The following is a 13,905-nucleotide window of genomic DNA, read 5'->3' on the forward strand; positions in this document are numbered from 1 at the left end:
GTGAAAAAGAGAGTCTCTGAACACTCGCTTCTAGTACGTTCTTCAAGTGTTGAGCCTTATATCTCTTTTTATTTTTGTCACACCAAATTGTTTTATCTCAATAGATGCAGGTTTGGCATCTAGCACCTTCTGGTTTCGTATCTTCGTAAAGCCTACTGTGATGCTAAACTGGATCTTTGCCCTTGTGATTCTAAATCTATACAGAACACGCTGCACTTCCTGTTTTTTTGTCAACTTTATTCCAAGACAAGCGCAATTTTATCATCCCCCTTTTAAAATGTGTAAAGATCAGGAAGTGTCGGCCAGCTTTACATCACCTTCAGCTCTTAAATGATAAATTTACCTGCTTAATGGTCTACAGATATATCTCTACACTGTCAATTTACGTAATATTGTTGGGAAATTATTTCTTTTTATTTGGTTTTTATTGAATTACTTGTGGACCTTATGTTTTATGGGACAGGAGTTTGCCACAAAGTTCATCACACACTGTTTTATGTCATGCTGCTATTTTGTAGAAATATTAGTTTAGTTAATCACCACTGTTACACTTTGATTATGAATTACCCCTGCCATGAAGTGTACCATACATTGTTCGTATTATATTTCTTTTTATCTGTTTTTAAACACTTTTATGATGTACTCTTTTATGGCTGCTAGTCAGTCGAATAAAGATATTTGACTGACTGACTGACTGAACGGGGATTTACAGCTATTTATTTGATGACTGTATGATTCTTTGTATTTCTCTTTCAGTTCAAGCAAATTTGCTGCAGTTGGGTTCCTCATCGCGCTAACAGCAGAGCTCGCTGGCCTTGGAAAGGACGGAATTAAAACCAGTTGCCTCTGTCCAGTGTTTATAAACACCGGGTTTGTTAATAATGCAAGATCACGGTAAGATCAAAAGTGTCCTTGGAAGGCTTCCAACCTCCTCCCTGCTAATTTCTTTGGATAATGTGTTTCGTGAACAAACATTGACATTGTTGTGATCCATCTGTTATGATTTGCAATGTACCCCAATATAGGCCTGGATAGTCAACTAACCTTTCACCTACATTCACCCTGTCATTGTACTACATAACAGTTTAAGTGCTGACCATTTACCTAGATAGATGCTGCATAAATGTTGTGTGGTTTTCCCCGAAAACTTGCCTAATTTATTATGCATGAGGATTCTCAGGATCACAGCAGGATTACTATCTTCTGCACAATAACTATGTAGAAGGTTCATCACTATCGTCATCCTCGGCCGACATGACACAGCAAGGTAGAACCCCTGAGGGTACATTTTGGGTATATAAGCGCCATATCTTTGCTGGGGCAGGCAGAGGGGAAAGACTTCCATGCTGACACGAGACACTGAGGTTCCTGCATGCAGACACTCCTCTATGCAGTGCTCTTACATCCCTCACGGGGTGTCCCTCTCGAGGCCAAAACGGGGTTCTTCGTTCTCTCACATCAGGTAATTGGGTTGGTTTTATCCTAGGGGGATTCTTGGCTATACACCTACATACATGCTAGGTACATTTAGATACATCTAGTTAGGGTTAGCATCACAGGTGTATGCAATTATTACTGTCATGTATCTATATGCCTGCATATATCCATTGTTTTAGCACTGTGGTAGAATTCTACCATCTATTTACTTTCTTGGAGCTTAAAACCGCATACATCTGTCTCTGTCTTATGGTTGTTGCAGCACATGTATTTTACACTAGAATGACACTGGTTTGATAAATGCTTATTGAAAAAGTCCCCATCATTTATTCTGTGTATCTCTCTGGGATAAAGTGAACAAGAGTGACTGAGCGAAAAGTACTGTACAGTTATCACGATCCCTGAGTGGTCAGAGATGTCATGTTCGATAGTTGCGAGAAACTATTCACTCCTTGGTAAGAGGGGCTCATAGTGGCACTGTGAGCTAGCTGGTATATACAGTCGAACATATCCAGTGGGGATGTCTGGAATCAGTCTGGACACCAGTCCCACAGTTTATGTTGTCTAAATATGCATATTCTATATAGATTTATAGGAACTACACAACACATCATATTACTCCAGATCTTTGCCCTATATCAGTTATAGAGTTATCTTGGTAGTTGAAGCCAGACAAAGATTCAATTGATTTGCTGTCTTTTTTTAGTTGTGCTGTGGGTTTCAGTGGCATGAGTGCACAGCTACTCAATTGCTTCTTTGAACAGCCAGTTTCAGAGTTAGTGGGGCATGGTAAATATGAAATTAATAAGATTTGGAAAAAATGGACAGTACACCCAAACAGAGACTCAACCCTTGTCCCACCTAAAAATCAACATGGTTTCCACCGTTATGCTTCAAATAAATAGTGCTGGGGTGTCTGTGTGGGAATAATACAGAGTATTTGCAGTAGGTGCAAGTCATCTGCTTGCCTCTCAACAACCATTGCTAGTGAGTCCATGCAAATGTTCCAACATTTTATCGTTTATATGGAAGGATAGATGAGGTATTGAGGTATAACCGGGCCAAGTCCTGAGTGTGTGACACTGTCCACAGTGAGATGATTGGTGCGCTAATTGAGGGGAGGGGTTCCCGATTGAACATACGTATACAACAGAAGTTTCCAAAATATGGTCATCTGCAGCCAGTGTCATTTAGAGACAGAACACGAAATTTGAAAGTGGGCTGCCCATATGGAAGCCCGTCTTTACCAGGCACAAGATGCAAAAGACAACAAGCATTGTTAAAGTTAGAGCTATTGGCACTGCTCATGACATTATTTTTGTTTATGTTTTTATTTTTAAAACATTTAAAGAAACGCCATTGTTATTTACAGTGTCAATAGCTTAATCTATCTCAAATGCGAGACCTATTGCATTTGCACCCACACACAGAGCCACACACACAAAGCCACCGACAAACACAGAGCCACCCACACAGAGTCACCTACACAGAGCTATTCACATAGAGCCACCCACACACAGAAAGAGCCACCCACGCATAGAGCCACCTACAAAAAAAGCCACCCACACAGAGCAACACACACAGAGGCACACACATACACACACACACATAGAGCCTCCCACACACACATACAGAGCCACACATACATACACAGAGCCACATACACATACACACACAGCCACACACACATACAGAACCACACACACACACACACATAGATCTAGACACATACACATTGATCTTGGGAGCCAAAGCAGAAGTGGCACCGTTGTTTCTAGATCTTTGCATTTAACACCAAAAATTAAGCATTTAAAAAATAAATGACTAATAAAAATTGACAGATTATCTGAAAGATTTCTGAGGAGCCTTCTGGAAGCATGACACAGCGTCAAATAGTTACATTTTGCCGAATATTGCACACGTTTACGTTAGAACCACTGTCAGTAATGAAAATGACTTTCCAGCTCACAGTATTTTACTATATCTAACTTGAAATCTCTACTCCACCTAACTTTAATGCACTTGACCCATTAACTTTTTACACAATTTTGTTTTAAACATAAGCACCCGACAAGCCCAATAAACTGTAGGTGACTATACTTTTGGCAAAAAGAGGTCAACTTGTCACTTAAGTACTTCCCTGAGAAATGACCCCTGTCTTTCAGAGGTGGTGGAGGGTTGCCAGGACACCAGCAAGGTAAATGCATCAATTAGAAAATCCTAAAGATTGGTAAATGATAAAACATCAACGTGCAATGTTTATAACAGGCCTTGGCTTGTCAGTCAAGATGTTAAGTACAAAGGTCATGCCTTTCCCACCTCGAGCAATTTGCTTAGTTGTCTCTTCCAGTTCATACCCTGCAAACTGCAGGCAAAGTAAAGCTCAATCTACACACAGCTTGTTTTCTGCATAGCTCCTGACCAACCCTTGGATATGGCACACCTCACATCTGGAACAACTTATCTCCTCTATAGAACAGCTCATACCCTGTACACTCCATAGCTAATAATTCCCTCATGCACAATACCTCCTCTTGATTGAATGATGTCCAGCACTGCTCATGTAAGGTGTTCAGTCATATCCTTCATAGGTCATTGCAAAGATTCTGTAATGCATAGCCTTAGGCACCCTCTACCTATATCGTGTCGGGGACACCACACACCAGGCAATTGATACCCAGCATTACTCTTGCCTTGCATTTCATGCATACTGCACAACTCAAGCGTCAGCATAGCCCACACTTGCACAACTTACTCAACATACTGTTGTCACATGTTCATCAAATAAGACCCAAAGTTCAGAGGTCACAGCTACTCGGGATCAATTGTTGCAGTCCCTCCTTTCCACTGACAAGCCGCTCCTCCACGTGTGCCAGCGCCCCTGTACAATGAGTCGAACTCATGTCACTAGTGGGCTCTCCACCCGCTCCTCCACGTGTGCCAGCGCCCCTGTTCTATGAGTCGAACTCATGTCACTAGTGGGCTCTCCACGCGCTCCTCCACGTGTGCCAGCGCCCCTGTACAATGAGTCGAACTCATGTCACTAGTGGCTCTCCACCCGCTCCTCCACGTGTGCCAGCGCCCCTGTACAATGAGTCGAACTCATGTCACTAGTGGGCTCTCCACGCGCTCCTCCACGTGTGCCAGCGCCCCTGTACAATGAGTCGAACTCATGTCACTAGTGGGCTCTCCACCCGCTCCTCCACGTGTGCCAGCGCCCCTGTACAATGAGTCGAACTCATGTCACTAGTGGGCTCTCCACCCGCTCCTCCACGTGTGCCAATGCCCCTGTACAATGAGTCGAAACTAAGGACACTTGTAAAAACACACACAAAAATAATGTGTCCTTGTGTAATGAAATTGGTGCTGACGTAAAGCGCTCCAATTTCTTCGGGTCGAGTTTGCGCTACATAATACCGGAAAATAATCCTACATTTTATAAGTCAGCCACCGTCCGGACATCTTTCTGGATAGAATCAGGCGGCAGCCTCAACATATATTCACGGCTGCTTCTGGTAAGCACTGTGTGAGCTTCACTTTTCCCTAATGTCGGAGAGGCATGCATGGTAGGGTGACCAGACATCCCAGATTTCCCCAGACAGTCCCGGTTTTCAGAGTAGTGTCCTGGTGTCCCGGTTTCTTAATTTGGAACCCATGTCCTGGTTTTTGGGACAAGGACAAGTCAACCTGTGCAGTAGAAGTGAAAGGTGTAATTTGTCTGATTCAGGCAGCGCAGAAGGATATGGGCTGAATGCATGCTGCAGGAGAGGGGCGACAGAGTGGGGAGGGGGGCAGGAGGGCAGGCAAAGGTGAAGCCATAGCTAATGTTCTGTAAGCATAGCTTGTACATGTATATCAAAAACGACGACGCCCCCCCAAGCAAAATATCGGGACAGGCCAGTCATAATTCAGGATAAAGACTTTAGTCCTACTTTTATTTCTGACCTGTCCTGTTTTTTTCCTTCTCAAACCTGGTCACCCTGATGCACGGTACTCGACGGACACATATACAGCTTATACCAGAGGCCCTTGGATCCGATCCCAAAGAAGATAATTACATGGATAAAGCAGTATCTATGTTTGGGGGGTTTTACACTCTTTTCTTCATTGAAGGGATACTGAAAATGATATTGAACACCTATGGACTGGTACAGTTCTCTTGTCTACATACTTTCTCGTGAGTCTGATGTGTGTGCTTGTTTCTTGCTGGCGGGCTAAAGATGTTTGAATTCGGCCTCTGGAGATTACCTCTGAGATATTTGTAAATGCAAACCCTTCGCTCTTCTATAACTTCACTATCCTTTTTCAATACAAATAAAAAACATATTCACTTATACTCATTTCCCTACTAATCCTGTTTGGGTTCTGGAGTAGCGTGCTACCTGCTGAAAACCGCTTCAACACCTCATCAGGCATAGCAAGCACTATATAAATCAAATCCCTTCCCTCTTCCATCCTCCCCACTATACTTTTTTAATCCAAAGAACAGACTAGCATGTCCACCGCTCCAAATAATTTCATATTTCCCTATACTAATTCACAACTAATCTTTTTGGGTTCCCGAGTAGCGTGCTAGTTGTCGAATTAGCGCTTTGAGGCCTCGTCAGGGTAGTAAGAGCAATTCCAATATGATGTGTAGGTGCAGCAGGATGGGCACAATGTTAACATTCTTTTGGTTGCTCGTGCTCGATCACTTGCACCCTGAGCTAACGTTTTCTAGATCCTCTGCCCGTTCACAAGCTCACTCTCTCTGGTTTGATTCTCCGCTCTCTCCGCCGCCCCCTTTTCTCTGTCGACTCTCCCAGCTAGCCCTCCACTCCTCGTCCAGCTCTCCGTGTCTCGTCTCTTTTCCACCTCTCTCTTCCATCTCTGCTCTACCTTCCTCCTCTCTACCTTTCTCCTAGTTCGCTCTCGTTCTTCTCACTATTTCCCGTTATTCTCCCTTCAATGCTTTCTCTCATCTGCTCGCTCTCAAAGACCACCTCTCTCTAGTGTGGTTTCTCCCTGGTGCTTCCTCCTCCCTCCCCCACGAGCTTCCCCTCTCCCCGATTCCGCGACACCTATCTTGCTCACCCCCTCCTAAATTCCCTCTGCTTCTCTGCTCTCTCTTCCCGCCCCTTACTTCTCTCTCTCAGTCTCCGCCTCCCCCCTCCCTCCCCCAAGGAATCCCTCCGCTCTTTCAGAATTAATGGTATTAGGTTAACCCTTACTTCCATGCCATCAATCATCCGTCCAAGCGAATGTTCACCTCACTCCTCACAGGAACCACTTACCCACGATCCTCACAGGAACCACATCCTCTGCTCCTCACAGAAACCACATACCCCGCTCCTCACAGGAACCACTTACTCCCGCTCCTCACAGGAACCACATACCCCCGCTCCTCACAGGGACCACATACCCACGCTCCTTACAGCAACCACATACCCCTTCCTCACAGAAGCAACATATCCCCGCTCATCACAGGAACCACATACGACCACTCCTCACAGAAGCCACATACTCCGCTCCTCACAGGAACCACATACCCCCAGGAACCACATACCCCCGCTCCTCAAAGGAACCACATGCCCCCGCTTCTCACAGGAACCAAATATCCCGCTTCTCTCAGGAACCTCATACCTCGCTCCTCACAAAAACTACATCCCATCGTTCCTTATTCAAGCCACGCACTCAATCCTAACTCAACCCCCACAACTCAGTCCTACATGAGACTAAAATTCCCACTCCCAAATTAAACCTCAGGCCCACTCCCTACGCAAACCACAGTTTAGCCTTACTAAATGAGCAGCCTCGTCCAGTTCTGAAACCTCGGCCCCCCATACTTATTCAAGCTATAGTCCTGTGTCTTAAATCACACCACAGTCTGCCCATCCACCACAATTATAACTAATTGCTAAAACTCCAACCCCTCTCGCCCCGGATCCCCCGGCATTGTGACTCATTAAGCATACTCCAGACCCACGCCATACTCCTATCACAGCCCCGCGCCCCAGACAACCCACAATCTGCACTCATTCATTCACAAACACAAGAGCCCCTCATTACTCAAGCCACGACTGTCCCTCAACTCTCAAACCAAAGCCGCACACGACACTCGAACCACAGCCCCCACTCATCACTGGACCTGCCCCACTCATTTATCAAAATATAGTCCCTGACCATCACTCAAACTACATCCCCCACCCCCACTCTTCACTCAAAGCCCGCTCATGGCCGGCTTTGGCAACGGCTAGCTGGGTCCAGGGTGCCTATATTAGCGGGGCGCGCGCGTAGCTGAACTCCCGAGAAGCCTTGTTAAACATTACTCAAACCTCAGCACCTCTCATTACTCAGACTTCAGACCCTCTCACTATTTACACCTCAGACCCATGCATTACTCACACCACATACCACTCTTCACTCAGAGCGGTGCACGCACTTCCATCACAGCGCCCCCCCCCACAGAAACATCGTCCACCCCAGTCCTCTCCCCCATTGCCAGCTGCGTTCCTCACTGATGGCCCACACAGGCGTTGCCGCTCAAACGGCAGCCCATCTCTAAACGGAACCCGCAGCCCTGTGCCCTGTGCCCTGTGCGCCGTGCCCTGTCTTCTCAGGCCCGCATCCAGAATTATGCGCCCTCCACAGTAATCCCGTCACACTTTCCTTTTAACTAGACATTACTTTAAAAGTATTTTTTTCCACATAATCTAAATCAACGTACTTCTTCCTTAAAATGATCTTGCTACACTTTTTACTGTCCTCTTTTTACATTTTAATTCGGTAATTCCACCGTTTCATTTTACACGTAATCACCATGTGTACACAGAATCAGGTTCATGCGGTGGCGAGTAAAAGCCACGGAAGGTCAACTTGTAAAAGAGAAGTAATTGTGCATTAAAATTTACAAATCGAATATTTTTCACATAAATTAAATACAGCCGGGATTCACCAAACTCTGTACGCCAATGTGAGTTTGCGCTGAGGCATGACGATGTCCCCACACCAGGCTCCTCTGCGGGCTGATGGGCTCCAAGGCGGAGAGGGCGGCCAGGAGGCAGAGACCGGCCAGGGACGGAAGCAGCGAGGAGAGGGGATGCCTGTTTGAAGAAATCAGTCCCAGCGCCGCCGCCTTTCTCCGAGGCGAAGCAGAAATGCCTCGGAGAAAGGCAGCGGCGTTTCCGGATTCGGGGGCGTGTTTTGCTTTTCTCTCCTCTTGCCATTGGCTGGAGGAGATAATTAGAAAAGTTGCAAAAAACACGCCCCGAATCCGAAAAGGACGGGGCCTGTTCGGAGTGACGGACCTCCTCTCCAATGGCTGGCCAGCATTCAAGAGGCCAGCCAATGGAGAAGAGGGGAGAAGAGGGGCGGGTTCAAGCCCCTCTTCTCCAAGTCATTATCTCTCGCGAGCGAGACTGCGCAAGCGCAGCCTTCGCTAGCCGAGACCTAAAAAGGAGTCAGTAGACCCCAGATAAAATGATTTCCCATAAGGCAATAACTGGGCCTGTCTTGTGGGTCACCAGTGCTAGAGCTATCATTGGGCAGAACCCTTCTCCACCACACTTAGGTCCACTATAAATATTGGCTACTATCCATTCAATCTGCCCTTGTTCCCTTTGACAGTGATTATTAGATAAATCACATCGCAATTCCTGTATCCTCAGTCAGTATCTCTAAGCTCTTGATCATTCCACCCTTCAAAATTTTTCAAATTAATTGAAGCTCCTTCTCTGTCCAGATTGCTAAGCTCTGAAACAGTAGAAATGACAATTACCTATATTTTCGGAGAGCAGTATAAACCTACCTCTTCCCAGCATCCTAACAACATGACAACCTGCAACACTTCATTTAAAAATCAAATGACAGGTACTCTTGTACAACGATGTTTATCACACTTTCTGAAACAAATCAGCTTAATACACAGCTATCAGTTTGCCACACAATGTTTGAAGGGTAATGATGGGCATCTCTAAACCTCACATACCTCCAATACCTCTTTTCTTTATTAGGTCTCGCCTAGCGATGCCGCGCCATGCGCTGCTCGCTAGGCGAGATCTATTGTTGTCGCCTTTCTTTCGAAGGGGGACAGGACATGTGCACGCGCACAAAGGACTGCAGTTGTGCACGCGTACGGGGGCGTTAGCACAGCTCCAAGGACATGAGATGTGCACGCGTACAGGTCGCGGTGTTTAAGCAGAATGTGCGCATGGCGCACTTTTGATTTTGCTTTCTCTCCCGTCCTTTCTGTTGCCGTCATGTGGTGACGTCCAGTTCTCGCCCTCCTCCCGGTGCATTCATGGCACCCCCTTGCACCCGGCATGTTATGCACTGCACTTACAACAAACAGTGCCTGTGCATACTCACCTCCTCCAACGCCCCTTAGCACTGTATGCCCAGTAGGCGCTTTACAGTACTGCGTACTGTATCGCACTTTGCTCCAGCGACACTACCCGTACTGCACCCCCACTGTCACGAGACCATGGACGGACTCACCTAGGGTGTCAGGCAGCAGGCAGTGCAGAGGCAGCACGTCCAGCACCAAGCAGGAGCCCCAGCCGGCTTCCTGGCTACCCGGGAGCAGAAGCATGTTCCTCAAGCGTCGGTCCCTTCCTCCTCTCCCAGGCTCCTCCAGTGCTAAATTTCAACCAGCCTTCCGCTCCTGCTCCCGTCAGTATCCACCCTTGCCCGCTGCTGCCTCCTTCCAAGTGAGGCTGACGGGGAGGTGGCAGTGGGGCAGGCCAGTCCCGCCTCGCACCCGGGTGCTGCGAGAGTTCCTCTCTGGGCTCCCCATTTGCTGTCACCCAGGAGTAGCGCAGACTTCCAGCCCTTTCTGTGGCTCCTCCTATGGCACTGTGGGCTGGAAACAGAAACACTGAAGCTGGCTCTTTTCATGGCGCACGCTCCTCGCAGGGATTTCGCGGCCTTGTCGCGCACGCACCACTCGCAGGCCTGTGTGTGCACCACTAGAGGGACGCTGCTTTCTGATGGCGCCCGCTCCTCACAGGCATCTCGCGGGCCAGGAGATGTGCACACCCGGACAGGAGATGTGCACGCGTATGGCGTCTAGTGCCAAGAGACTAGCGTGCAAGCCACAGCAACAGAGGTAGCTCACGGGCACACATACCTGTGGCAGGACTGTGGCCATGCTGGGACATCCGGCGGTGAGTTTGTTTCAATTTTCTTAATTGATTTTTTTACGGAGCGTGTTCGCAGTGCACATCCCCACCCGGCTACCATGGCTTGAAGTCTTGTTCAAACTAGGTGCAGCAAAGCTGCCAAGGTTTGCCTTTGCCTATGAGTGACATTTCCATGTTTTGGTGTGCTTATGTGTGACACTGTAATGTCAAATATGTGACATTATGAGTGAAAATTCATCACGAGCAGAATAAAGCAGTTATTGACATGTAATAAGCTAACTACCAGAAATGGCATCGTTTTGTATAATATAATGATTTTAAAATGACCATAAAACAGTCCAGAATGCAAAATGATCTTGGATTTAGAGTCGCAACTGGTGGATGGTGTCAGTCACAGAACCCTTAGGGCCACTTGACAACTACGTCATGAGCTTGACACTCCTTATGACCCCGCCCCACCTCTAGAGAGAGGAATGGACACATACAGAATTGCAAATATTGCTAATTAATCTGTGTGCCATGTTTTTGCAAACTGTGTGACCTGCAAACATTACCTTATGAGTGAAACCATTGTAATTCTATTGAAATAAAAGAAAACTACGTGTTGTAGAATTCATAATAACGTTGGATGAATGCTCAGCACTAGGCCATTAAATTCACAAGAACATCAGCAGTTAGCTCCTTCTTAATCACATGAAGTGCTGTAGAAATGCTAAAATACTGTAACAATAATAATATCGTGCTCAGACGGCTGAAGGGCAGAGTGGGCCCTACCAGGATTTTATCCCGTGACCTCCAGATTATGGACAGGTCTTGGCAGCAGTGGCTACTGAGCCAGCATGCCATAAATGGACGCCAGGACACTACATCTCAAAGAGTATACCATCGAACTAAATATCACTCAAGCAACACGGACTTCAACCAATCTCGATGAAAGAGAGTCTCGGATATTAAGTAGAAATGCAACACGCCTTCAAAGCAAAGGTCTAAAGCACATGACGTCAGTTCTGCTTAAAGTTACCTGGTTTCATGGATAGTTGCACCTTTCTCTTGAAAGATTCTGCTTCCTTGCACTCCACCATTCAAGTTTCTCCATTGTATTATTGTTTTGTTTTGTTCCATCTCTCTTCGTGGTCTCTATTCATGTCTAGTGCCTCTCTCATTCTAACACTCCCTCCTTGCTCCAGAATCTCACTACAGACACACTCTACAGAGATTAAACTAATAGTGTCTATGTTCTGGTGTCTTTCCTCCCACCTCACTCCTAACTTGTCTAACTCTTTCTCGGCGTGGTTCTGTCTCCAAACATTTCCAAATGGCTCTTTCAACTTCCCATTCTTTCTTATAATCCCCTCTTCTTCCTTGTGCATCTTTCTTCCCCTTCCCAAGTGCCTGTGTCTGTCTCTTCCTTCGCCATGTCAGTATGGCCCATACCTCTTACTTCCTGTGCCCTGCACTCTTCTTCTTAAAACAAGGGAAGGTGGTAGGAGACTCTACGACGGCGAGGAGCTAAAGAGCCCTGCGGGTGGAGACACTTAATCCCCATAGAGAAACACTTGCCAAATACAGGTCATTTTCTTCTGCTTGCTGGTATGGCACTGTGTACTAAAATGCGTAGTGTCACGCATGATGCATGAACCTTGGCATGCCGGCAGTGCCACCCTACATGTGAACTGGCGGTGCATGTGGGGTGGGGATTGGAGATGGTCTGGGTCACTGGGCTCAGGGGAGGGAGTTGTCTGTACAGGCCTCATGGCTGTAAGCATATGGTGTGTGGAAGGTCAAGAGACCCGATGACCCCCTCTGCCTGTCCAGACGGTAGGGGTTGGGGGGGGGCAGGTTAGAGAGTGTCCAAAAGGTCATCTAACTTCAAAGTACCAAGGTAGTCACTAACCAGCCTTTGCTCTCTCCAGCTGCGGGCAGCGCCACAAGGCCACATCACTTGTGTTAGTGCGCTAAGAGTGTAATATTTAGTACAGTTATTTTCCGGGAGTCTTCTTAAAGAAACACTTGCAGAGTTAAGCCAAGATAGAGGTTGTGTGACGCACTGACCACCAAAACACATTGAACAGAATACAACGTGTTCCTCCCCTTCCTCCGCGTTCCCTCCTTCTCTGCTCCTGCCACATTCACCCGTGTGTGCCTCGCACTCTGCTCTTCACCCAGTGGCGTACCTTCCATAGTTGTAGCAGGTGCAGCAGCACCGGGCCCAGAGATCTGAGGTGCCCACTAAAACCTGATTCCTTGCACTAGGGCCCCTGGAACACTGGTTACGCTCCTCTCTCTCTCTCTTCCCCTCTTTCCCCTTTCCCTCCATTCCCCCCAGGCTCACCCTCTCGCGCTTCCCTTCTTTGCTCCCATTTAGCAGTGTGTCCCTCCTGCTCGCCTCGTGTCCCTCCTGCTCGCCTCGTGTTCACGCTCCACAGTGCTGCAGGAGCTGGGGAGGGGGCGAGAGTTGTGCCCTAACACACACCTTGGCGGCGGCGAGGTGGAGAATCTACATTCAGCAAACACAGGTGCCAGGTTACAGGCTGAAGCCCTCAGACGGTCTCTTTGGGGCCCGATATTGCATGCTTGTTCTTCAGAGTGCTATGAAACTGGACATACGGATGAAACAAGCGCTACATAAACATGCATTTGCAATGCAATAGGTCTCGCATTTGCAAGAGTTGTAGCTATTGGCATTGTAAATGACAATGCCTTTTATTCATTTCTTTTGAAAACCTGCAAGCGGTGCATAAACACGCACTTTGTACGTATAGTGTTGCTGACGAGAAGCAAGGCTGGCAGTATTCTCATAAGCAAGGACTATAAGTACAAAGTGCTTGTTTACGCAAAGCTTGCAGGTTTTCAAACGCATAAATAAAAGGCATTGTCATTTACAATGCCAATAGCTCAAACTCTTGCAAATGCGAGACCTATTGTATTGCAAATGCTTGTTGAATTTAGGTAGTCATACAGCAGGAATTAAGGATAGACACAATATTAGACAATGAAAACAATTTCAAATTACTTTCCAACAGTCAGTTCAAATCATTTGTGACCCATTACAGTTCTTCACCATTTCCATCCATATTGTTATCTCCCCAGCTGGATCTGTTCCCTTGGTTGGAGGGCGAGAAACAAATATTGCCTCTGTGGGCATTCCATTTGTCCCATATCCGGTCCCACTTCTGGAGGCACCCCCTGCTTTTATAGACCACTCTTTCTGCTATCATACACCAGTATATGTCTCGTTCCCATTCCTCTAATGTTGGTGTCTCCACCGCTCCCCACTTCTGGGCTATATTTTGTTTCGCAATTCTCAATCCCATGGTGATCCTGTGTTGTTCCACGTGGGTCATGTCTG

At 46.9% G+C, this 13,905-nt stretch overlaps 1 protein-coding gene across 2 annotated transcripts in view; it reads left to right on the top strand.

Annotated features, from left to right (window-relative positions):
* The window catches only part of LOC146866455 (estradiol 17-beta-dehydrogenase 11-like), a 375,182-nt gene that overhangs the window by 243,111 nt on the left and 118,166 nt on the right, over positions 1 to 13,905 (top strand). For both annotated transcript variants that reach the window (XM_085636531.1, XM_085636532.1), the window contains exon 5: positions 757 to 894. In XM_085636531.1, coding sequence (XP_085492657.1) covers positions 757 to 894 — 138 coding nt within the window. The remainder of the gene's footprint in view (positions 1 to 756; positions 895 to 13,905) is intronic.

This window comes from Triturus cristatus, chromosome 2_1 (assembly GCF_964204655.1).
Source record: "Triturus cristatus chromosome 2_1, aTriCri1.1, whole genome shotgun sequence".
Lineage (NCBI taxonomy): Eukaryota > Metazoa > Chordata > Amphibia > Caudata > Salamandridae > Triturus > Triturus cristatus.